Raw genomic sequence first — 26,175 nt, 5'->3', positions numbered from 1 at the left:
GGTTGAATCCCCTTAAAATATTTTTGAACTTTTATGTTTATGAAACATAAAACACAATGGAAGGGCCACTTGGCTCTTGTGCTGACAGCCTTTGATCTTTTTCGATGAATTGATGTGGACAAATATAATTCCGGTGTTTTCATAGGGGACAACCACCCCAAATGCATCAGACCAGAGAACAAGCTGACAATAACACAGCTAGTAATTACATCCAAGCAAGAGAACCTCGATCTGTGGATGTTTGAGGTCGGCCTCTTGTAGGTGTCGGTGGTCTATTGGCATTGAGTTCCTAACATAGCAAAGAAACACAAAAGATCATAAAATAAAATCCTACAAGTCACGTACTGCCGTGCAATCGCTAATCGAAGAGTGCCACACCTTAATCCATGAATCTTCTGTATGACGCTCTGGTGAAGCCTCAGGTGAATTAATGGCAGGGGGTAAAGGATGAATAAGTTTTGGAACAACGACCAGGTCTCTCCCTAAAACTAAAATTGCTCCTGCATTATTTGCAGTTCCTGCACAAAGACTATTGGTGAAATTAAGAAAGCAGTCTAATGTTGAGAGCTAAACATGTCGATAGCAGTCCTACCACAATAGTTGGTTGCAGAGAAAAGAGTAATCAAATGTCCTGGGCAAAGCACTCAAAGCCATCCATCACACACTCATGTGCTCGTACATTCAACTGAAGGTCATTGTTATTACAGAACTCCATAACACTATCACAAAGATCAGCAATTTCATTGCAAATCAAAAAGAACTGTCTCTGTACAGGTGGTTTCCAATCACGTGGTTTCAGTAGATGTCCTATAACCTGTATTGATGACTAAAATAATTTAGAACACTCTGTGAATAGATGGAAAATACATCTATACAGTAAGACAATTTAAAATTCAGGTAAGATGCCTAGTTCTTGGGACTCTATCAATAAATTCATCTGTAATTTAAATGCTTGGAGATAAGTTTTAATCATTTAAATCTTCTGCAATAAAAATGTTTTGCTTTTTCAAATGTCTTACCAAGAAAACGAACAGAGGAAAAACACATTTTTCATAACTCAAGTACAGATGCAACTTTAAATGTTAAACACTTTTTTATAGCTACTAGATAACCCACTTATAACAGTATACATGTATGGTGAATCCAAACAAGTGCAATTTAAATGTACAGATTTGATAAACAGAATATAGCTTGTTAAAATAAAGTTTACCTTCTTGGGCACACTATTTATAGACATTTGTCTATCCAACAATCTCCGGGCTGCAATTGCACTCTCAGGAGTGCCATGACTTACTCTCCTACCTTCATTTTCAAACTGATCTATTGAGAGTTGCCTGACCATACCACCCAAAGCCCCACTTGTCTCTGCAGCAGCAACCACCTGGTGTAACAAACATGTAGAGTTTCAACATCAAAATAAACAAAAGTGAAATCATAATGGCCAATGTGGCATTTGCAAGAATAAATGACAAAGCAAAATGTCTTTAACATATCCTGAACTAAATATCGTACTAAAACTTGATAATAGAAATAAATCAAAACTAAGAACAGGACAGATATCATTTGTATGTCCTGAATAGACAATAATATGGAAACATGTGACTTGTTTATTCCATGTAATTTTATCTCAAAATTCCAGAAATTACTACTTCCACTCCCAAATAATTATGCTCACTGCTTGGTGGTGAAGTCGAACACCAGTTGGTGGGGTATCATTTGCTACAGAAGGATCTGACACTTTAACCATGCTCGTTACTGGTTTCCCACTAGTTGTAGCTTCTGGACCATTATCTCGATTAAGCAACTGTGACATGTCACCATTGACTTGTCGTGCCTTTAAGGCAGATAGAGTAGCGCTGATTGCTTCTGCCTCTGCTGCAGAGGCTTCAACTAAAGCCTCGACACCTTTGCTCAATCTTCTGCAGGAACCAAGAAAATGATTCCGATGAGAGTAGAAAATTGACCTGACTATGCTATAAATTTACAAAAAATCTAGTCATGCCTCATGGCTACCTTGGTCCTCCTTGGAGCGTAGCATGTTCAGTGATTATATCATTGCACATATCTTCATTGAGAGGAGGGACAACCAGAGATCCCACCACAATTGCACCATCATGATCTGTCTGGGAATTATTTTGCCTTGACCTCTCATCAGCATATGAGTAGCTTCCTGGTGCCTTTCCTAATTGTACATTTGAAGCAGCAGCCACTGCAGCAGCATGGGAAGCAGCACTTGTTGTCTCAGCAGCAGCCAGATCTTCAGCAACAAGTAAATCATCAAGCAGCACACCTGAAGAACCATAATGTAGTCAGAAACCAAAACACCTATAAATTCTCATTAACAGTTCAACTAAAACAAATAGCATTATTCAAATAGTGCATGTCAATTATACACAATCACAAATTAAAAGAAAGCAAGCATATGCACCTACATGTACCATTGAGAAAAGAGCTAATGGTGTAGAAATATTTTCTAGGAAAAGATAAAACAAGTAGCTTTTATGAAAATAAAGGGATAATCTGGCAGGGGAAAAATTTTTCTCTATGCCCTCAGGTTCTATAATGGGAATTACTCACCATTTACTCACTCATATAACACCAGCCATTCCCAAATGAGAAACACAATTATCCCTATTAATTCACTACAAAATTCAAAAATAACAAACAATTTAGAATGATTAACAAACGAGACAAAAATAGAATTCAAAATTATTCCCTTTTTGCACCATTAATTCAAATTTCAATTTCAATTCGTTGGTTTTTTTGTTTGTATTATGTTCCTTGCATATAGCCTAAGTAGAAAAAGGAATGGCATAGAAGAATAACGGCATTGTCATATTCCGCTTACCAACTTAATCAAATGGAATTCTACTTAGCAAAAAGTTTTATAATGAAGAAATAACAGTGGTTCATAACTATACAAAAAAAAACAGGAATATAAAGCTTATACAGGGATATTGAAAATTGGAATAATGGAAGAGTAAGGCAAAATGAAAAAAGAAAAAAATTGACAAAGGAATGTTATCAGAGTACAAATATAGAACTTTCAATTCTTGCCTCCATGTAATCCTCCATAAATGAATATCAAGTCACCAACCGCAGCAGCTGCATGTCTACAACACCGTGTTAGCTCAACAGATGCATCTGGCATCTGCACTATATCTACCTGTCCTTGGACTTGTTACAACTGACTCTGAATCACACCAAACTCCAGCAGCAGTATCCAACACTTCAATAAAAGAACACACTGTCTCATATAACTAAATGACAAAGGAACCAATATATTGTGTGCAGTTAAGTAGTAAGATACTATAGCTATGTGACAATTAATAGCTAAGACAAAATACAGAAAAGAAAAGCAAAGAACTTTTTCTGACAACAATTATTTGAAGGTTGCTTACAGGCATACTATTGGCAGCCAGTTGAACCAAGTCTATGGACAATACAGAAGCAGCGTCCATTAACTGTAGGTAAAGAAGTTACAGCACAACATAAAGTGCTCTTAACTACAACCATACATACAGCAATCATTCAACACAATCCTTTAAGAGAGGGGAAGGTAGTTTGTTCGCTCATTGATCCACACAATCAGGAATACAACAACAAAAATTCATTCCTAAACAAACTTTCTAGGCTAATTTTCATTCGTGAATAAATTTTGTTTAATTTCATTTCCCCATTAACTAAGAAGATTGCAAGCATTCAGACGGCATCAGTGGGCAGTGCCATCTTCAGTCGCCATTGGAGGAAAGCTGAGTATTATCAGTGGAGTTCTTTGTCAAAAAATTCTACAACTAAGCTTCAGAAATACTAGTTTAGAAATAGATATCATCTTCAAATCTTGAAATATGCAAAGCTTGCAGAAAAGATCAATTATTCTGTTGTGATTTATTTTATCAAAACAATTTAAATAAGAAGTTGAGCTACTTAAAATTACACTAGATTGATTGAAACTACCTGCAATGCTAGAAGAGTCATCTACCATGCGCCCACCCCACCAAGAGCTCCTCCAGACACATGCAGTCTTGCATTGACATAGACCTAATGGATAATGCTTATTAACATAATAAGATTAGGATATGCCAGAGACAAAAAAAAAGGTGGAAGAAAAGAGAATCTCACAGCAGCATGCTGATATCTCGGAGATGGAGAGACACCAGGAGCTATAGCCCACTCCCAACGCCCATCCCTATGTTTTGCAAGACCACAATGTTGGATATTGGGGCCTTAAATGGACCAAAACGATTTAGAGGAAGGAAGTCATCAATTGTTGAAAGTCGTAATTGACTTCAAAATTGAAATCTACGATTCGCGTAGATAGATTTAGACTATTAATTTGCTCAAAACCGATTAAGGGTGAATGAGAAATTAATGTTTAAAGTCAACCCAAAATAACATTTGTTATTCATTAATAAAGTGCATAGGAGAATAGTCCCACATCGGAAATTCTCGATGTGTATTCTCTACTTATTAATGAAGATGTGTTAATGGAGTTAACACAAAAAAATAAAAGGACAGGTGACCCCTTAGCCCAGGGCGAGCAGGTGCTCGCACCTGTGAGCCCGCCACCCGCCACGTGCGCACGTGCGCAATGGGCGCTTTGTAGGCGCACTTTGCACTTCGCACGTACGCCAAAAAAATTGTCACGCCCCAGGTAGTCCTTGTCCGAAGAAATTTCGGCAGCATCTCCCCTGTACGACGGACAATATGAATCTCAGTATACATATATCTATACCTCGGCCACACTTGGCCGGAACAATACATACAAATAGTAAACAATCCACGCAGTTATATTCAACATTTCTACACAGATATAATATGAACAATCCACGCAGTTATATAAAGAAAAGATGATATAGAAATCAACGAAGATATACGTACACATCCTACTCCACTACAACGAAGAAACGAAATCCACGAAGTAATGAAATGTTCGCAGGAGTTGGAGCCTTGCTTCCGTCGTCGTCGCCCGTCCGCGAGAGAGAACAGAGAAGGCAGAGAGGGGAGATCGGGGAAGGAGAGGGTTCGGGCAATCGGCGTTTTAGGAGAGGAGAAAAAGAATTTATATATTAAAAACATTCCCTCACTTAAACGGGTATCCCAAACAGGCTTTATCTGCGCCCGAACTTAATCCCCTCAAAACCCGTCGTACGAACTCCGAAAAATTCCCAGAAAATTCCTAAAAATCTCTGAAAATTTAATTAATAGGGTTATTTTACGCATCGTCGCGAGGAGCTTAAATTTATGCTCCAGGTGACATTGCAGTGCCTGCGTGGCACTCGGGTGACGTGACAGGCTCTTACCTGACGTGGCAGTGCCTATGCGGCATCCTCGTGGGCAAAGGGAGATGACTGGACAGTTGACTTAGGGAATGGATGGCTACCGTTGATCAACGTTGATCAAATAGATATGATGGATCGCTTGTGATGCGATCTAGAGCGTTGGATCGCAAAGAGTAACGATCTGACGGCCTGGGATGAGACTTGATCTGAAGCATCGAATCAATGGATCCAGATCCGATGGCTGATGACAATAGGCGGGATCTGAGGGTCACAACTCCTCAGATCTGATGGATGAGATTGAAGTGGGCTTGGTGAAGGGTTACAACCCTTCAGAATAGATGATCTAGATCGATCCAGCCCAAGGAACACATCCACTCACCCAAAGGGCACTCAACCTCTTCGTTCAGTATAAATAGAACCCTCCAGATGATGGAAAACTAACTCAATCTTCTCTTCTCTTCCTCAAACATTCATCTGATCTTGTGCATTCAAGAGTCCAAGAAATCTACTAAAAGGTTCGATGGTCTCGGAAGTCGGAGTGCTATGATTCCGAGACGTTCGTCGTCGTTGTATCTTGGGAACGAATTGCAACAATCCGTTAAGCACCGTAGCGGAGCAATATCGTTTACGGAGATAGTGTCGAACACTAGCCTCGACGATCAGTTTGCATACTCCAGAAGCTACCCGGAGACAACAGTCGTAAACGATATTTCCTGCAAACTGATATGGCTACCAACGACATTCCGACGGTCGTTCCGACCGTCATTCCGACCGTCGTTCCAACCGCCATTCCGACAACCATTCCGCACGGAGAAAAGCAGGAGAAATTCACCGGAACTGACTTCAAAAGATGGCAACAGAAGATGTTGTTTTATCTAACAACGCTAAACCTTGTACGGTTTTTGCACGAAGACACGCCAGCCGCTACGGAAGGAAGTAAGGTTGCTAGCGATGCGTGGTCTCATGGAGATTTTCTGTGCCGCAATTATATACTCAACGCCTTGGACAACACGTTATATAACGTATATTGTTCTCTGGAGATGGCAAAATCTTTGTGGGAATCCCTTGAGAAGAAATACAAGACCGAAAATGCTGGATTGAAGAAATTCATCGTCGGTCGGTTTCTGGATTTCAAGATGGTGGACTCAAAAAGCGTCTCATCTCAAGTCCAAGATATGCAATTAATACTGCATGATCTGGACGCCGAAGGCATGAAGCTGAACGAGACATTCGCAGTTGCTGCGGTAATTGAGAAGCTCCCTCCGTCATGGAAGGATTTCAAGAATTACCTAAAACACAAGCAAAAGGAAATAGGGCTGCAAGACCTGATCCTGAGGCTACGAATAGAAGAGGATAATCGAAAGTTATCCGACTCCAGAGGAACCAAGCGGACTATAGACGAAATGTCCAACCTGGTCGAGCCGAACGCCAAAAGGAAGGCTCAAGCAAAGAAGTTCAAAGGCTCCTGCTACAACTGTGGAAAGGCAGGACACCTATCCAAGGACTGCAGACGCCCAAAGAAGCCAACCAAGGGGCTAAAGGATGTTGCGAATCATGTCGCAACCTCTCTTGAGGACTTGGATCTCACTGCGGTTGTATTTGAAGCCAACTTGGTGGATACCAACCCGAAGTAGTGGTTCATTGATACTGGAGCAACTCGTCATATCTGTTCCGATAAAGCGATGTTCTCCAAGTATACTCCGATAAATGGCAGGAAGCTCTATATGGGTAATTCCACGACGTCGCCAATTGTTGGACTCAGAAAAGTTGTTCTGAAGATGACGTCCGGAAAGGAGCTAACACTCATTGATGTACTCCATGTTCCCGACATCAGTAAGAACCTAGTTTCTGGAGCGGCATTGGTCAAGGCCGGATTTAGGCTAGTGTTCCAGTCAGACAACTTTGTACTTACGAAGAATGGTATCTTCGTAGGAAAGGGGTACCTAGAAAAGGGTCTATTCAAAATGGTTGTAATGCCTGTACTCCGAAATTTTGATGGTAATAAAATAAATGCTTCCAGCTATGTTATTGAGTGTTTTAATTTATGGCATGATCGACTCGGACATGTGAATAATAATACTCTCAAACGTCTCGTCAAATTAAATTTATTACCAAACGTCAATGTTGACGGAACACTCAAATGTGAAGTGTGCGTGGAAGCGAAAATGACGAAACTACCTTTTCATTCGGTGGAAAGGACGACAACTCCTCTAGAGTTAATACATAGTGATCTATGTGACTTGAAATTTGTGCAAACTAGAGGAGGTAAAAAATATTTTATTACTTTTATCGATGACTGCACAAAGTTCTGTTATGTCTTTCTTTTAAAAAGTAAAGACGAAGCCCTAGAGGCGTTCAGAACCTATAAAACAGAAGTTGAAAATCAACTTGACAAACGAATTAAAATAATTCGAAGCGATAGAGGTGGAGAATATGGTGCACCGTTTGATGAATTTTGTACAGAATCTGGCGTTATCCATCAAACAACGGCACCTTACTCACCTCAATCAAACGGTGTTGCCGAACGTAAAAATCGGACACTAAAAGAAATGATGAATGCCTTGTTGATAAATTCAGGCTTACCTCAAAACTTGTGGGGGGAAGCAATATTATCGGCAAATCACATTCTCAACAGAATCCCTCATAAGAAAAATGATAAAACTCCATATGAACTATGGAAAGGCCGCGAGCCATCGTACAAATACCTGAAAGTGTGGGGGTGCTTGGCAAAGGTCGAAGTACCTAAACCAAAGCAAGTAAAGATCGGACCTAAAACGTTCGATGCGATATTTGTCGGATATGCCCATAATAGTAGTGCATATCGTTTCCTAGTTCACAAATCAGATATTCCTGATATACATGTGGGAACAACCATAGAATCTCGAAATGCGATATTCTTTGAAAACGTATTCCCAAATAAAAAGGGAAACGTTGAAAGTGATAACAACGGAAGTTCAAACAAAAATGACGTTACCGAACTTAGCTGTTATAAAAGGACTATTGACGATCAAAGTGAAGAGCCACGTCGTAGCAAACGGGCTAGAGTGACTTTCATGTCAGAAATGGAACCAAGAACATTAAGTGAAGCTCTCTCTAGACCCGATGCTCCAATGTGGAAAGAAGCTGTCAATAGTGAAATTGAGTCTATCATGAATAATCATACTTGGGAATTAGTAGACCTTCCTTCTGGTAATAAACCATTAGGTTGTAAGTGGATACTAAAACGTAAGTATAAAGCTGATGGATCAATTGACAAGTATAAGGCCAGACTTGTAGCCAAGGGGTACAAGCAAGAGGAAGGCCTTAATTACTTCGATACATACTCACCGGTGACAAGGATTATGTCCATACGAGTGCTAATAGCCATTGCAGCACTGTATGACCTTGAAATACATCAAATGGATGTTAAGACTGCATTCTTAAATGGTGAGTTGGAAGAAGAAATTTATATGGAGCAACCCGAAGGGTTCATGGCTCCTGGAAATGAGAAAAGGTGTGTCGACTTGTTAAGTCATTGTACGGACTTAAGCAAGCGCCTAAACAATGGCACGAAAAATTTGACAAAGTAATGCTGTCAAACGAATTCAGAATAAATGAATGTGACAAATACATTTATGTCAAAAACACACCTGAAGGCTATGTAATTGTCTGTCTATACGTAAGCGACATGCTAATAATGGGCGTAATCATGATGTAATCATGACTACAAAGAAAATGTTGATTAGAAATTTTGATATGAAAGATATGGGTCAAGCAGATGTTATATTGGGAATTAAAATTCTCAGGACATCAGAAGGGATAGTTTTAACACAATCCCATTATGTAGAATCTGTATTGAAAAAATTCAATGCGTACGATCTCTCTACAGTGAAAACACCTATGGATCTAAGTCAACACTTAGTAAAAAACCATGGTGAGACCATATCGCAGTTGGAATATTCTCGGATAATAGGCAGTTTGATGTATCTCACAAACTGCACACGTCCGGATATTGCCTGTACGGTCAACAAACTGAGTCGTTTTACGAGTAATCCAAACGACACCCATTGGAAAGCATTGATGCGAGTTCTCAGATATTTGAAATATACTATGAACTATGGATTACATTATGGAAAATATCCCGCTGTATTGGAAGGATATTGTGATGCTAATTGGATATCAGATACAAAAGACTCCAAATCCACTAGTGGATATGTATTCATGATCGGTGGGGGAGCAGTATCTTGAAAATCCACTAAGCAGACTTGCATTGCTCGGTCAACTATGAAATCCGAATTTATAGCACTAGACAAAGCAGCTGAGGAAGCTGAATGACTGCGGAATTTCTTGGAAGATATTCCTAGCTGGGTGAAACCTGTGCCTGCCGTACTAATCCACTGTGATAGTCAATCGGCGATTGGAAGGGCACAGAGTAATATGTATAATGGGAAGTCACGACATATACGTCGTAGACATAATACCATTAGGCAGTTGATCTCGAATGGAGTGATTGCAATCGACTATGTTAAGTCCAAAGATAATTTGGCAGATCCTCTAACGAAGGGGTTGAGTCGAGATCAAGTATACTGCTCATCAAGAGGAATGGGATTAAAAATCTACAACTAAAAACGACTGTAGCGGTAACCCAACCTTGTTGACTGGAGATCCCAAGATCTTGGTTCAATGGGACAACGAAGTTACAGAAGTTGTGGTCCAGCACATTAGATAGTTTATCTCTATCCCAATCCTAGGATGAATTTGTGCTGTCCTACCTCATGTAGTGAGGTTAAGCTTATGCTTTTAGTGACTTCTATACCTGATAAGGTGGAGTATGGTAGGATACTCTTGATAGAAGTGTCACCTATGTGAGTGTGAAGACAGGCCGCTTCAATGAAACACTCATGAATCCAAGATGGTATCCATGGCCGAAACGGAACCAACCATGAGAACCTAAAGTAGGTGAGATAGATCTCTGTGTGGGTGTTATTGTCTAAGTATACACCAACAGCTGAGCAGTTCAAGACATCACGTTCACTGCGCAGCCTAGTATACTCGATAGCATTTCACTACGGAAGGTTCAAAGCCACAAGCTACCTCTCCCGATGCAGTGACTTATCGATTGGACTCTTGTAAAATGTCAGCATGCATACACGCATTGCATTAATTTCCATTCATGTGGGGGATTGTTGGATATTGGGGCCTTAAATGGACCAAAACGATTTAGAGGAAGGAAGCCATCAATTGTTGAAAGTCGTAATTGACTTCAAAATTGAAATCTACGATTCGCGTAGATAGATTTAGACTATTAATTTGCTCAAAACCGATTAAGGGTGAATGAGAAATTAATGTTTAAAGTCAGCCCAAAATAACATTTATTATTCATTAATAAAGTGCATAGGAGAATAGTCCCACATCGGAAATTCTCGATGTGTATTCTCTACTTATTAATGAAGATGTGTTAATGGAGTTAACACAAAAAAATAAAAGGACAGGTGACCCCTTAGCCCAGGGCGAGCAGGTGCTCGCACCTGTGAGCCCGCCACCCGCCACGTGCGCACGTGCGCAATGGGCGCTTTGTAGGCGCACTTTGCACTTCGCACGTACGCATCGTCGCGAGGAGCTTAAATTTATGCTCCAGGTAACATTGCAGTGCCTGCGTGGCACTCGGGTGACGTGACAGGCTCTTACCTGACGTGGCAGTGCCTATGCGGCATCCTCGTGGGCAAAGGGAGATGACTGGACAGTTGACTTAGGGAATGGATGGCTACCGTTGATCAACGTTGATCAAATAGATATGATGGATCGCTTGTGATGCGATCTAGAGCGTTGGATCGCAAAGAGTAACGATCTGACGGCCTGGGATGAGACTTGATCTGAAGCATCGAATCAATGGATCCAGATCCGATGGCTGATGACAATAGGCGGGATCTGAGGGTCACAACTCCTCAGATCTGATGGATGAGATTGAAGTGGGCTTGGTGAAGGGTTACAACCCTTCAGAATAGATGATCTAGATCGATCCAGCCTAAGGAACACATCCACTCACCCAAAGGACACTCAACCTCTTCGTTCAGTATAAATAGAACCCTCCAGATGATGGAAAACTAACTCAATCTTCTCTTCTCTTCCTCAAGCATTCATCTGATCTTGTGCATTCAAGAGTCCAAGAAGTCTACTAAAAGGTTCGCTGGTCTCGGAAGTCGGAGTGCTACGATTCCGAGACGTTCGTCGTCGTTGTATCTTGGGAACGAATTGCAACAATCCGTTAAGCACCGTAGCGGAGCAATATCGTTTACGGAGATAGTGTCGAACACTAGCCTCGACGATTAGTTTGCATACTCCAGAAGCTACCCGGAGACAACACACAAGCACTTGATAAAGGCTACAAGAAAGAAAAAGATTATTTTACTTTGATGATCCTTTTATCCCAGATAATATGAGATCAATTCTATCTAACACTTAGGCTTTGTTTATTTGGGAAGAGGGAAATACAAACTGTAGAAAGATTTATGTTATGAAACCTTTCACTTATTTACTTAAAAAAAAAGGATGGATGATTTTCCTTTCTTTTGTCTATCGAACGTAGGGACGGATTGAACATCTATAGACCTTTGATTTTGCATTAGGTGGGGTGGGCTTTTTTGCAAGACGGATTGAACATCAAAATGATTTTGCAAAACCACTCATATGTATCAAGCTCAACGTAGATTTTTTTTATCGATTTTTGGATTTTACATATTAATATCTATGAAAAATCAAAATAAATAATGGACACCATATTTGAACTCCTTGTAATTTTAGAAATTCATAAAAACTGAAATAGGTGTGATCGGAACTCTCTAGGTCCATAAGTGGATTTTGATCGAAACTCACTAATCGACCTAGAGAGCTCCGATTACACTCATTTTAGTTCCAGTGGATTTCTAAAATTACAAGGAGTTCAGATATATTATTCATTGTTTATTTTTACTTATTCAAATGTATTAAAATGTTATTAAAAATTGACTAATGTTATTTATATGTTCTGTCGATACAAAAAAGAAAAGAGAGATAAGAGAAAGAAATATAATGAAGAAAATGGTAGAAAAAATTAATTTGTCAGAAGAGTAAAATAAAAAATATATTTAAATAAAAAATGCATTTAAAAAAATATATTCTTTGATAAATACCAAAATAACGTATATATTTTGATAAATTTAAATTTTTACATGTGTCTTTTGATAAATTGCCGATAAAACAACCGGAGCATCGAAAGAACACTTACGGAACAAGCCACCCGTTTTTAAGGTCGGAGAACGTCATACCCGTGTTCCTACCTTCGCTCCAGTTCCAACTTTGTGGAGCCTCTTAGGCAGCATTGGAGCAAGGCTGGTGGGTGCCACAGCGGGTGAAGACTGAAGACCTCCCAGAATCTATCTTTAGTTTTGTACTTGGATGCAGTTTTTAACTCCAGTGACTTGTCTTTACGGCGGCCTTCTCACGTGTCTAAGGCATAAGAAGTCGCTTGGTCGGCGGAGGGGGAGCGAATCGAGCGATCCGATTAGTAGATCTGGACTGCGGCCCAATAGAACAATCAATTGGGCCGCTTATTTTAAAGGATAAGTAAATTAATCTGTCAAATTTCAAAGTAAATATTTGTTTACATTTCTCTTCAATATTGTAATGATTTCCTCAATAAGCTTGTGGAAGGATGCCTCTCATATGCAGAGATCAACAGTGCTCATACAATACAATGAAGATACAGAGATCAGAAGTACAAGGGAAGAAAAAAAATGTTTCACTGCTTTTGGAATTCTTAATCAGTAAAACCCAGAGAAGAGAGATAGAGAACTAAAACTGGTTTTTACGGCTCAAAAGTTGGTAGATAAATTCCTCATTAAGCTCGTGAGAGGAAAGCTCACATAGGTTGCCCATGAAATAGACAGAAATGAATTGGATTATCCACCAATGAAGCCAAGCTGATGAAGAATGAAAGCTAGAATCAACATAACAATGGCTAGAATCATGCCAGGCCTGCCCAGGAGCCAATTCTTCGTCCTCTTTGCAGTTTCGATCCCTCTTTGTGCCTTTTCCATCCATCTCATCTGGGAAAAAAAAAATAATTAATAAATGAATAACATAAAAGAAATATTTCAGCTATGACATGGCTTGTTGAGCATTCGGGTTATCCATCACCTTTCAAAGATTAAGAGCATTTTACCAAAAGGCATCTTCTAGTTCTCAAAGATAAACAAAGATAAATTTGTGATTTTCATAGCATAAGTTAATTTGTAACACCACTTAGGCATCTTTTGGAAAGAAAATCACAGCCAAAGTATTAGGGTAAAAATTAAAAGGCATTTCACTAAATAAAAACTTACCATTTTATCCAAATCCGAAGCTGATAACTGTGACATGGCTTGTTGAGCTTTTGCAGCATCCTCTTTTGAAAGATTAATTCCAAATTGCTGGCTCATATTCGCCATAGTTTCTGGATCCATGTTCTTCATCATTGTTGCAAACATCTGTACGTATGCATACATATTGCACAATATTTGGACAGTTAGGAAAATGCTTCAAAACAAAGCTTAAGAATTAACACTAATAAATATCTACACCTGCCGCATTGCTGGATCTCTCATTGAATTCTGCATATTGTCCTGCAAAGAAGCCACTGAAGTAGGAATATCAGAGGAGGATTGGCCCATTTTTGACCTCAGAAGAGCATCATCAGAATTTCGTTCTCCTACATCGGAGTGTGTCCTTGATGAACTTCCTGTATTAGATTGCGCCATATTCTCCGTTCCACGGGTAGAAGCATCTGCCACTTGGGAAGGAGCACTACTCGCATTGAAAGAAGAGGCAACTTTCATCATTCGCTGGAGCTCTTCGGGGGACATTTTGCTGACTGTTTCTGATGCCATTTTGACCATTTCAGGTGTCATTTCTGGCAACTCCGATCCCAACTTCAAATCTCCTGGTCCTTTACCTTTGAAAGATGAAGCGACTTCAAACATTTTCTGAAGCTCTTCTGGTTTCATCTTGTTAATGGTATCAGTAGCAGATTTGATCATTTCAGGTGATATTCCTTGCAAGCCCATGGCTTTCAGAGTACTAGGATCAGAGGTGGAAAGATAATTCTGGAACAATCTGCCAAGTACAACAGCACATGAGAAGCAAACCACTACATGGTCATCAGCAATAATTAAACATTGTCAAGTAAAAAATGATTGTAATGGAGATGTTGAACCGTGAAGAATTAAACAAACTACAAAAAGTAAGGTTAGTTCAGAAGAGATGGAAAAATATCATATGAATGGATGGGGTTACTAGGTAAGAAAAGTTTCTATTTGCGATTGGAAAGGTGCAACTCAAATAGATTGAAAATAGATTAATATGGCGGTTGGATCCACCTAGTTTATCTCAGATAGTTGAGAAACACAATTTGTTGTTCTAAAAACAGATGAAACATAATAATCTAAACCCTTATGTGCATTGTGAATCTAAGGATATGTAGCGGAATGCTAAGGGCATAGTTTACCGGATGTTTTCAGGATCATCACTAAAGCTTTTTAGGAAGCCATCAGCAGAATCATCACGAGAAGCCTGACCATTACTTTCAGAGAACTCAACAACTTCAACTGGTGGGGTAACTGAATACTCCGCGGGTGTGTTTCTATGACTGTCTGATAGTATTCCCTGGTTCTCCTCTTCAACTATTTCCTCAATCACAACACCTGGGAAAAAAAATTTAAGTCAACTGCATGTTAGAAACTGGCACAAAAAACAAAGGTTAAGATAAAAAAACATTTTTAGAAAACATGCATGTTTGAAAAACGATGGAAAAATACCTCTTCTCATATTTGTATTTCCGCCTGCCTGTATTAGTTTATCATTAGCATCCCTGCATTAAAAACCCAAACTGTCAATGAAATAATCTGCTATTAACACATAAAATGTGAAATCCAGGTTCACAAGAGGAAGATTTAATACCTTAGTACATCTGCAATAGTTTCATCATTAGGTGAAAGTTCATATGCCTTTCTCAAGTCAGAGACAGCAGCCTGATAACATTTAAATTTTAGTAACAAATATAATTAGCTGAACTCAGTCTCGCAAACTGGGTCAAAGTTAGGCAGAAATGAGAAATTCATAACCTACCTTCAGGTTTCCCAGTTCTTTGTATGATTGACCTCTACGATACAAAGCTTTCACATTTCTTGAGTCATGTGTCAAAACCTGTATTTGCAGCAATAGCTCAATCATAACTGGAGAATCTCCATTAGAAAATCAAACCAGAAGTTGCATAGGAATAGTGAAAGTGAAAAAAGAAAGATGATTGATTAGTACTGAAAGGTACAAATACATAGATGCATAGGAATAGTGAAAGTGACGGGACCAAATAAAAAGATGAGATCAATCAGGGAATAAATGAATCATCCATTGGTTAGAGCCTTATTTCACAAAATAATATCGACCAAATCAATTGCATAGAATCGAACATGCCGATTTCAATAATCACCATACAAATGAAATTTATCCACTCGAAATACCATAGAGTGGCTCATACAATATTTTTTCCTTTTTTTTCCTTACAAAAAACAAACTTGACCCAAACATCAGACTTTCTTAGGATAGTCATTACCAGTCATTTATACTAGCACCTGAAAATGCACATTCTATATTTTGATCAAGGTAGTAGAATATATTAGTTATTACACCATAATCTTGTATTCAATGAAGCAACTCTGCCACCCGAGTACCAACTAGGCTATGCCCGTGGGGGCATAATCCCATATTCAAGCTCAATGAGAAGGTGGAAGGTTTTGTTAGACCATGACAGATATATACACTACTAAAACTGAAATAATGTCAATTAGGAAACAAGTTGTCATCATTGTTTGTCTATATTATTGTTTACCATCAGTACCAGATTCTCTTGGTGAATGGAACACCTGACTCACTGTCTATCAGTGTTGTCATCATGGGGTTGGACTACCAAATTCAACCAACTAACCTAGGATCAAAACCATCTAATTCAATTAGTGGACAACTTTCTTGAATTGGATTTTGGCTCTGTTCAACAAAAAAATAGGTGTGTGGGTGTGTGGGTGTGTTGTGTGGGTGGGTGGGGAGAGGGGACGGTTCACCTGCAGTTCTGGTCGTCTCTATTCTCACTCCGAATGTGGAAGCAACAAGGCACTGTTGGCATTGCAATCAACATATAGTCGATTCATTTCAAAGTTATCCATATCAAAGAGAAACAGTCTATATTTATCATAAGACTTTGTGATATTAGTTAACAGTCATTGCATTTAGTAAAAGAACTCAAGCCAAAGTTCAGATAAAAGGAACAACAACTTGCCATGAAAATTTTGCTAAGTCTTGAGAGACACTTATGAAAAATTTGCAAAACAATTCAAGAAGCAGTGACAATATATCAGACGGATGCACATCATGTTTGACAATATAGTAGGACAATGTTATTTAAGCAAGTACAACATGGTGCTAATGAGCATATGTTTAAATCACTGTAATTATGAAGTACCTCTGAGCCTTCTTTTATGCAGTCCTCAAATTTGTTAGTTTTCAGATAACATGACATCAGATTGAGGGAGCACTGTAGGTCTAAGGTTCTAGCCATGCTTGAGGAAATGCTTTTTAAGGTGTTTTTTGCCTGGTAATACAAAGGTATCATGCTACTATCTCTTAATATAAAATCATAACAAACAAGTCAGAAAATCAGCCACGATGTTAGTTAACTATTCAAAAGAAAAAAAAAACATACATGCAAGTACTTCTCGGCTGCATCATTGTATTGACCTTGACTGTGAAGCTCATTACCCTGTACAAAAAGAAATCACTTACATTAATAGAGTAAGAAAATATTTGATTTAATAACAGAAAACTGTATTGGTTCATTGATATCCAAACATCATAAAAGAAAAAAAAAAAAAAAAAAAAACTAAGACTAGTGGTACAAGAAGGGGAGCTTTGGCGCAACGGTAAAGTTGTTGCCATGTGACTTAAAGGTCATGGACGTCATGAGTTCGAGCCTCGGAAATAGCCTCTTGCAAAACAAGGTAAGGTTGCATAATAGACCCTTCCCCTAAACCCCGCATGAGCAAGAGCTTCGTGCGCCGAGTTGCCCTTTACTAGTGGTACAAGAGAGAACCATGAGAGAAAGGAACTAATTAAAGATGAACAGAAAAACCATGAAATAAAACCAACTTAAATAAAATGTGCAAGCATAATTTTGTTTCCCACATCGGCTTGTAACATATGTTAAGCACTTGGCAGTATCTTGACTGCCAACAAAATGTGCACATCTATATTAGAATTTAAGACATGTCTTATTTTTCTTTATAATATATTAATGTTAATAAAGGTTACATAATACAGACACAACATGAACCATGTTGAACTTTGTAGTTCATCAAAACAAAAAATCTGCATTAATTAAAAATACTTCCAAAAATCAGGCACACATCTAAATTTGAATTTAGAATTTAAGAATCAAGACAACATGTCTTTTTTTTCCTGTACACTATATGAATGCTAGTGGAGGCTACAGTCTACAGACTCAACATGTACCACGTTGTGAGTTCTGTAGTTCAACAGAAGTCAAAAACGAGGAGCAAAACAGCTAAGCTTACTATATGGTTTTAGCAGAATTTTTTTTGCTAATATTGCCATAGTTTTCATTTTGAATGAGAATATATATATATATATATATATATATATATATATATATAATTGTCACAGCAATAAGTAGCCAAACAGTATATGTTATTTTGAATCAATGCAAGAATACAACCTAACCAGGAATCCCTCTGCAAAGTGTGTGTGACTAGTCTGAAGACTTACAATTGGAATCAACAGAAATGTCCACTCAAATCTTGTATCCAAGTTTCTTCCGTATACAGTTTAGGCAATAAATACTAACTTCATCTAGCAGATACGAGGGTTGTCATATTACTCAGAAATGGCCAATATGCACCACTTTGACCACAACTAATGAATGTAAATTTTAGTAGGAGACTTATAGGTTTTGCTTTTGGTATTTGCTTGGGTACTTTACTGAGATATTTGTATGTTGTGTTTCATCTCATGGTTGGTCTCTGATTTTCCTAAAAGTTATATAATATATATTTGGAGTGTAGGCCTGTTCATTCAAACTGTTTTTTTTTTCAAATAAAATAAAAAACAGCATTCACTTGAAGTCTATATATGTTCGATAAAGTAAACACTATGATAGTTGTTTGTTAGTGACAAAGAAGATGAAGGGGAAAAAAAAAACCTGTTGCTTCAGCATCTTTGCTGCACTTAATTCGTATGACACTTGAGCATCTGCAAAGGACTTCATAGATGCAATCTCTTCTGGTGTTGCACTAGCTAATCTTTCACTGACCTTGACCATATCTTCTGTTCTTCTATTTCTCATCTGTTCTGCAGCTTGTCTGACATCTTCTGGTTTCATATTCTTCATGGTTTCAGTTGCCATTTTTAGAAGCTCAGGATTGGACATCATCTGCAAGAAAAAAAATCAGATTTGTGCCAAATTAAGCATAAATGTGGAGTAATAGATGAATTTGCATGTAAACTTTCCATGAGAACAACAATTATCAGCATAAGACAATTAAACAAGATGCTAGATGAAGTAATAGAAGCTTCATTTCCATATATTTTCTTATTGCACTACTAAGACCACGATTGTCATACATACTAGTACCAAACAGTGGAGATGTTGAGTTTAGTGAGATAAGATTTGACTTACACAATAAAGTTAGGTACTACTTAATTGACTTCTCATTTTAGATAATGTTACCACTTGTTATTACTTATCCATGGGGCACGTAAGCATCAATTATGCAATTCTTAGTTAGGAGGTAAATCAGCGTGACAGATGATATGCACCAATTCTTAGTTTGCTATGACCTACCTAAGTAAATATGAGGTGTGTGGGATAGAATCAGCCTTGTGGTATAAGCCAAGTGAAGATATTCAAAGTGCAGTGTAAAGGGGCACGTTTATGCCTTTTATTTTGGTCTTTTCTTGTGTTTTCTTAATATATTTCTTCCTTGCTCTGCATGATTATCATTTGAGAAGTACATTTTTCTGGTTGAACAAACTGTATGGTTGCTCTAAGGATGTAGACAATTGTTCTCTATTTCTCAATGCTAGTAATCTGATAAGGAAAATAAACTTTTCAAGTTATACAAACAATCAAATGTACGTCCCCAAAATTACACTGATGGTTGAGAAAAGAATGGTTTACATAGGCATTAACCATCAAACCTGAAGTAATAAAACAACCTCACCTACAAAAATGTATGCAATTATTCTCAAAAACAAAAAATTCCGGGTTTATGATTAAACTACAGAAACAATCCAACCAAAAAAATATCCCTTCAGCGATCAGATAAATAAGAGAAATAACACGGTAAAATAAACCTAGTTGGATGCTGCTTGCTAGTATACAGACAATTGTAGAAAACATCTTTACAATCGCAGGGGTTAGGGATAGGTAATTCTCGAAGTTCGCTGCAGGTCATAATTTTAGGAACTATGGAGGTGACTCGCAAGAATTACCCTTATCAACCGAAGAAATTGCAGAGCCTTTTCAAACTAAACTCGACGATAAGACCTGTTATCGGAAAAATCCAACTCATATTTACTCGATCGGTGAAGTTTTCACGATTTCTGACTCAATTCAACTCGCCCCCAAAATAATCAAATCAATCTACGGTTCAAACTTGGGGGGGAAAGGGCCAACCTGTCGCTGGATCTTAGCCAACTCCTCGGGAGGAAGACGGCTCATCTGCTCCTGCGCAAGCCGCATGAGCTCGGGATCCATCATGCCGTTGTACATTTCCTCCCCTAGCACCTCGAATCGCCTCGATTTCTAGGCGAGGAACCCCCGATGGACAGAAGGAGCGAATAGGAAGGAAATCGAAGAAAAAAAACTTGTCTCTCTGAATCGCACGCCTGGATTGAATAGATTCTGCGGATGGAAAAGGATCGATCTGGCTGTGCGTATAAAAGAAAGAGCACCTAATTCGATTCGACGAACTATTCAGGCCGCCGCCTTTGACGACAAAATTGACCCGATTCGTTCTTTTAATCTGCATTTCTATGGAGAATTTATTTATTTATTTATTTATATAAACACAGAGTTAATTTGATTTAATTGTTGCTCGATGAACCATCGTATTCTTCGGACAGCGATCCTCTGATTCACGATCTTTGGATCAGTCTTGATTTATCTCCGAGATTATGATATAGTGATAAGATATTCAGATTATCATTTTTACTCATGATTCGAATTCTAATTATGATAAATTTATAAGAATTTTTCCTTCAAATAAAGCATATAATTAAAGAATGTTGAATTTCTGAATTACTCGCTGCGAGTACTTTCGATTTATCCTAGTAGTTGATAGAAAATTTCCATGGAACCGGATCAGTCAACCCAGACTCGATGTTATCCAGCCTGATTAATTTTTTTTATCAGTCTTGATCTCCTTTCATTTATTGATTGGATGGACTAGTGATCTTCTTTTTATTTATTGATTGAGTAGACTAGACCTATCTAGCACATCCAACCAATAAATAAAAATGACCTATTCTAATTCAGAAAATTCTAGATCGAGGATTAACTTTGTATTCTTCCATATTTATGTTACTCAAACTATTTTATAAATAGAAATGTTTCATAGAAAAAAAAAAACATAGTATCACTCTTTTTTCTACTCTTGAATTAACAAAGGATAATTCTATGTTATGTTTATATATTGATACATCTGTAATTTAGAAATAAGGCTTATCAATATTCTTTAAGAATATTAATTAACAATATAATATTTATCAATATATAATATTGAAATATATATTCAATAGAAATGTTTCATATAAAAAAACACATAGTATCACTCTTTTTTCTACTCTTGAATTAACATAGGATAATTCTATGTTATGTTTATATATTGATACATCTGTAATTTAGAAATAAGACTTATCAATATTCTTTAAGAATATTAATTAACAATATAATATTTATCAATATATAATATTGAAATATATATTCAATTTGATCATATTATAATATACTTATTTAGTATTTATTTCCTTTTAATTTTTATTATTTTCTATTTTTATGTGGACATGAATATTTGATTGCTTTGTAACTATGATAACATAGTGCGTTTTGTTTAATATTTATTTTCTTTTAATTTCTATTATTATAATATTTTTGTACATATTTTGTTCTATAAATAATATTATTCTAATTATTTTTTTAAGTTGCTTTTATAGCATGGTTGCTATTATAAATATTACAAAACTTGAATTTGAAGTGCTTGACCTAACTGGAAAAAGTTATTTGTCATGAATTTTGGATGTCAAGATTCACCTTATCACTAAGAGCTTAGGTGATATAATAAAATAAGGAAATAATAAATCCCTATAGGATCGTGCAAATGCACTTATTTTCTTTCGTCACTATCTTGACGATGGATTGAAAGATGAGTATCTCATCATAAAAGAATCGCAAAAATTTTGGAATAATTTGAAAGAAAGATTTGACCATTAGAGAACTATAGTTCTTCCAAGAGCCTATTATGAATGGATTCATCTTCACCTACAAGATTTTAAATTTGTAAGCGATTATAACTCAGCACTATTCAAGATTAGCTCCAAACTTACATTTTGTGGAGAGAAAATTACTTATCAAGATTTATTAGAAAAAACTTTCTCCACTTTTCATGCATTGAATGTGTTCTTACAATAACAATATTGTGAGCGTGGATTTAAAAAATATTCTAATCTTATCTCTTTCTTACTAGTTGTTGAATAGAATAATAAGCTATTTATGAAAAATTATCAATTGTGCCCAATTGGATCTACATCATTTCCTAAAGCAAATGGAACATCATGTTGGGACCGATATGCCCGCTAGAGGGGGTAATAGCGTTTTGTCGCGCTTGCGTCGATTTGCTTCGTCTTGTCGTTGCGCATTGGAATACTCGAAGACAAACACTCACAATGCTAACAACTAGGATTTACTTGGTATCCACCTCAAGAAGAGGTGACTAATCCAGGGATCCACACACGACACGCTATCTCCACTAATAACAACTCCTTCTCGGTCGTAGCCGGAGGCGGAGAAATCTCATATAAACTCACACAACAACACAAACAAAAATACAAGAATAGAGTACAAGATACAAATGAAAACACTACTTCTTCTTGCTTACTTGTTGCTTGTTGTTGTCTCTTGAACCTTGAGAGAACACTCCCAAGAGCCTTCAAAAACTGGCGGTGAAGATCGGAGAAAGTCGCTGAAGATCGCTGTAAGCTCGCAGGAAAGAAATCGCAAAGATCTACAGAGAAAATGCTCCACAACGGCTATATCCTGTGCTCCCAATCGATTGAAATAAACCCCAATCGATTGTCACGTCAGCTTCGCACAATCCAGTCGTCCATCACCTGCATCCTACGCACGGTCACTTCCCCAATTGATCGACCGATCGATTGGGATTGTCTGAATCGATCGCTCGATCGATTCAGCACCATTCTATACTCTCGCATCCGCGTGAGAACTTCTGCTGCCCAATCGATCGACCAATCGATTAACAACTCCCAATCGATCGCCCGATCGATTGGGGAAGCCTCTGTGCTCACGATTTCACATCTCAATCTATCGGTCGATCGATTGGGCCTTCCCACAATCGTAGCACAGTCCAAATCGATCGACCGATAGATTTGGACCCTGTTCAATCGATCGCCCGATCGATTGAACACTTTGAACTTGACTCAAACTCAAGTCCAAAGTCACAAACCCAACTTCCGGTCAACCATGACCTGTTGGGTCTCCATGCCTAGAATTTGGCCACACCCGACCAACCTCGAACTAGCCTTCTAGCCTCCTCCATCAGTCTTGTGTCCCTCGGATATCCCCCCTTCCTTCACGCCTTGCCTTTAGGAGCTTCCTTCGGCCTCATCATAGTTGTCGGTTCTTCCTTACCAAGTCATACCAGGACTTACCTTGCCAAGACGACATGCTTGGACTTACATCCTTTGCCAAGATCTCACTTGGACTTTCCAATTGCCTAGCTCCTCACCAGGACTTTCTCCTTTGCTAAGATCACACTTGGACTTTCTGATTTGCCTAACCTCCAGTTAGAACTTCCACCACTGCCTAAACTCCAGTTAGGACTTCCATACACCTAACCTCCAGTTAGGACTTTCCCAGTCAGGTCTCCTGTCAACCTTGACCTACTTGACTTGTATTCTCATTAACATGGTCAACCCTTTGACCATCTCCATAACTGGACTATTGCTCCAGCAATCTCTTTATATTGTCAAACATCAAAACTCAAATCCCGACTCAAGCTTGACTCAACTCAAGCTTAGTCAAACAGGTTAAACTTGACCTAGGAAAATTGCCTCAATAATCTCCCCCTTTTTGATGTTTAAAAATACCTCTAAGTTATACTAAATCTCATAGTCTTAACCTCTTCTTTATACCAAGGCTAAATCTCATAGTCTTAACCTCTTCTTTATCACAAGGCTAAATCTCATAGCCTTAACCTCTTCATGACAAGGTATGAATGAAGGTTTCCTTCATTCTCTCCCTTTCCTAGAGGGCAAACTTGTTAGAGTGTATACTGAAAACCTAAGCTTTTGTAGACATTTATTTTGAATAAAGAATCACATTTGGTCAAATTATCTACATTTATTTGTAGTTGTTCAATTAATTTATATTGTAGATAACATAGTATGTGGTGTCACATACAGAAGATAATGTTATCAGTACCTTATAAATTATAAACAGTAGCTCACGACTAAGATGGAAAGGAACAAACCATTGGGAGGTCGTAGTGTAATTAGGTGTTAGTTTATTTTAACTATATAATTACACTAGTACACTTAGAGTGTTTTGAGTAGGACCATTAGAGGTCGTTTCTTTTATACTCACTTTATAAAGGAACAAAGACCTCAGTTATTATGGAAGTGTGTGCTCTTAATCTTAATATAATAATAAACATATATATTTGATATTTATTTCTTTAATTTATCAATGGGTGAGATTTAGTTTGATAAATCAATAAGCCCGATAAGTTGGGAAATGATATCACTTATAGTGTGTGTTGTTGATTATAAAAGGAAACTGTGTCCTAGAAATTTAGGTTGAGAATGTCCCCAAGAGGAGCTCATAAGGATTGTCATGTTAAACCCTGCAGGTGGACTTAGTCCGACATGATGATAAGGTTGAGTGGTACTACTCTTAGACTAAGATATTAATTAAGTGAGTTGTCAGTAACTCATTTAATTAGTGGACATTTATTATCTTAAACACAGGGAGACTAACACACTCATAATAAGAAGGAGCCCAAAAATGTAATTTGGGATTGGTGCGGTAATTCAATAATAGTTCTCTAGTGGAATGAATTATTATTGATAAAATTAAGTTGTGTGTTCGGGGCGAACACGGGATGCTTAATTTTATCGGGAGACCAAAACCAATTCCTCCTCTCGGTCCCTATCGTAGCCTCTTAATTATAGAGTATTATACCCACCTTCACACCCATCTAAAGGGGGTCGGCCAAGCTTTGCTTGGATCCCAAGCAAGGGCCGGCCAAACCATGTTTAGATGGGATTGATTGTGGCCGGCCCAAGCATGGGTTCAACCTATGTGTGGTCGGCCATTAAAAATAGAAAAGGAATTTTAAATTTAAATTTTTTTCTTATGTGGAATACATGATTTAAAAGAGAGTTTAAAAATTAAAATATTTCCTTTTATAAGATTCTACAAAAGATTAAGAGAGGAGTTAAATCTCTTTCCTTATTTGTAGATTAAAAGGTTGATTTTAATTTTGGTAAAAACTTTCCTTATTTATAAATCATCCACATGTTGAAAAGATAAATTTTAAAATTATAGAAATTTCCTTTTATAGCATCAACCATGAAGGGATTATTAAAGAGAACTTTTATTTTAAAATTTTTCCGGAAGCAAATTAGGAAGCTTTAATTTTTCTAGCGAAAAATTTCCTAGTTTGCTTGTTTGATGTGGCCGGCCATATGCATTAAGAAAAGGATTTTAATTTTAATTAATTAAAATTTCCCTTTTCAATAGCAAAAGAATTAAGGAAGGTTTTATTAAATTTTCCTTATTTGCCAAGGCTAAGGATTATAAAAAAGGGGGTTTGGGTGCCTTCATGAGACACAACCTCTATTCTATTTTCTCCCTCTTTTCTTCCTTGGTGTGGCGGGCTTCTTCAAAGTCTCTCCTCTCCTTGGTGTGGCCGAACCTCTTATTTTTCTTGGAGATCAAGTGGTGGCCGGATCTTAGCTTGGAGAAGAAGGAGAGAAAGCTTGCATCCCTTGGAGCTTGGTTGGTGGAAAAAGTTCTTCATCCTTTGGAAGTTTTGTGCTTGGCCGAAACTTGAAGGAAGGAGAAGAAGGTGCTAGGTGGTTCTCGTCTCGGAAGATCGTTGCCCACACAACGTCCGAGATTAGAAGAGGAATACGGTAGAAGATCAAGAGGTCATTATTCACAAAGAAAGGTATAACTAATAATTGTTTTTCGCATCATGTTAGTTTTGTTTCTTTGTAAAAATACCAAATACAAGAGGCATGCGATTCTAGTTTTTCGAATTAGTTTTCGAAGTTGTGTTATTTTATTTTTTTTCTTTCCTTGTGATTTGATTGTTCTTATCGGTTAACCTAGGGTTACTATGGGATGGTTAAATATTTAATTTCCTTAAAAGGCTTTGTCTAGTCGGTGGTAGTTGCTCCCATATCCAAGAAGGCCAAGTGCCTCGCCATGCAGTACTGGAAGTTGATTTTGAAAATAGATATTTAATTGTTTTTGTGACCTACGTGATTTGGATCAAACGTGTTAAGTTCCGCAGGAGATCCAAGTCTAAACCTA

At 37.7% G+C, this 26,175-nt stretch overlaps 1 protein-coding gene and 1 pseudogene across 1 annotated transcript; both read right to left on the bottom strand.

Moving 5' to 3' along the window:
- Window positions 1–104: 104 nt before the first annotated feature.
- Window positions 105–13,175, bottom strand: LOC121978408 (annotated as a pseudogene).
- On the bottom strand, window positions 12,942–20,341 carry LOC121975581 (outer envelope protein 61-like). The gene is made up of 11 exons (XM_042527310.1): window positions 20,017–20,341; window positions 18,541–18,771; window positions 17,029–17,085; window positions 16,789–16,917; window positions 15,402–15,479; window positions 15,234–15,304; window positions 15,092–15,144; window positions 14,782–14,977; window positions 13,859–14,390; window positions 13,622–13,765; window positions 12,942–13,345 (listed from the first exon to the last, which is right to left on the bottom strand). The coding sequence occupies exons 1-11, from the start codon at window positions 20,110–20,112 to the stop codon at window positions 13,199–13,201; spliced, it is 1,734 nt and encodes a 577-aa protein (XP_042383244.1). The 5' UTR covers window positions 20,113–20,341; the 3' UTR covers window positions 12,942–13,198.
- Window positions 20,342–26,175: the final 5,834 nt, after the last annotated feature.

This window comes from Zingiber officinale, chromosome 4B, assembly GCF_018446385.1.
Source record: "Zingiber officinale cultivar Zhangliang chromosome 4B, Zo_v1.1, whole genome shotgun sequence".
NCBI lineage: Eukaryota > Viridiplantae > Streptophyta > Magnoliopsida > Zingiberales > Zingiberaceae > Zingiber > Zingiber officinale.
The sequence above is the reverse complement of the archived record's forward strand: the minus strand, read 5'-3'. Positions and strand labels throughout refer to the sequence as shown.

What these genes read in the sequence shown, in the direction of transcription:
- LOC121975581 (XM_042527310.1), bottom strand. Translation starts at nt 20,112, where the DNA reads ATGTACAACGGCATGATGGATCCCGAGCTCATGCGGCTTGCGCAGGAG. An exon ending in TGGCTAAGATCCAGCGACAG is followed by an intron (nt 18,772 to 20,016) that starts GTTGGCCCTTTC and finishes TTTTTCTTGCAG; the next exon opens with ATGATGTCCAATCCTGAGCT. An exon ending in CAGCCGAGAAGTACTTGCAT is followed by an intron (nt 16,918 to 17,028) that starts GTATGTTTTTTT and finishes TTGTATTACCAG; the next exon opens with GCAAAAAACACCTTAAAAAG.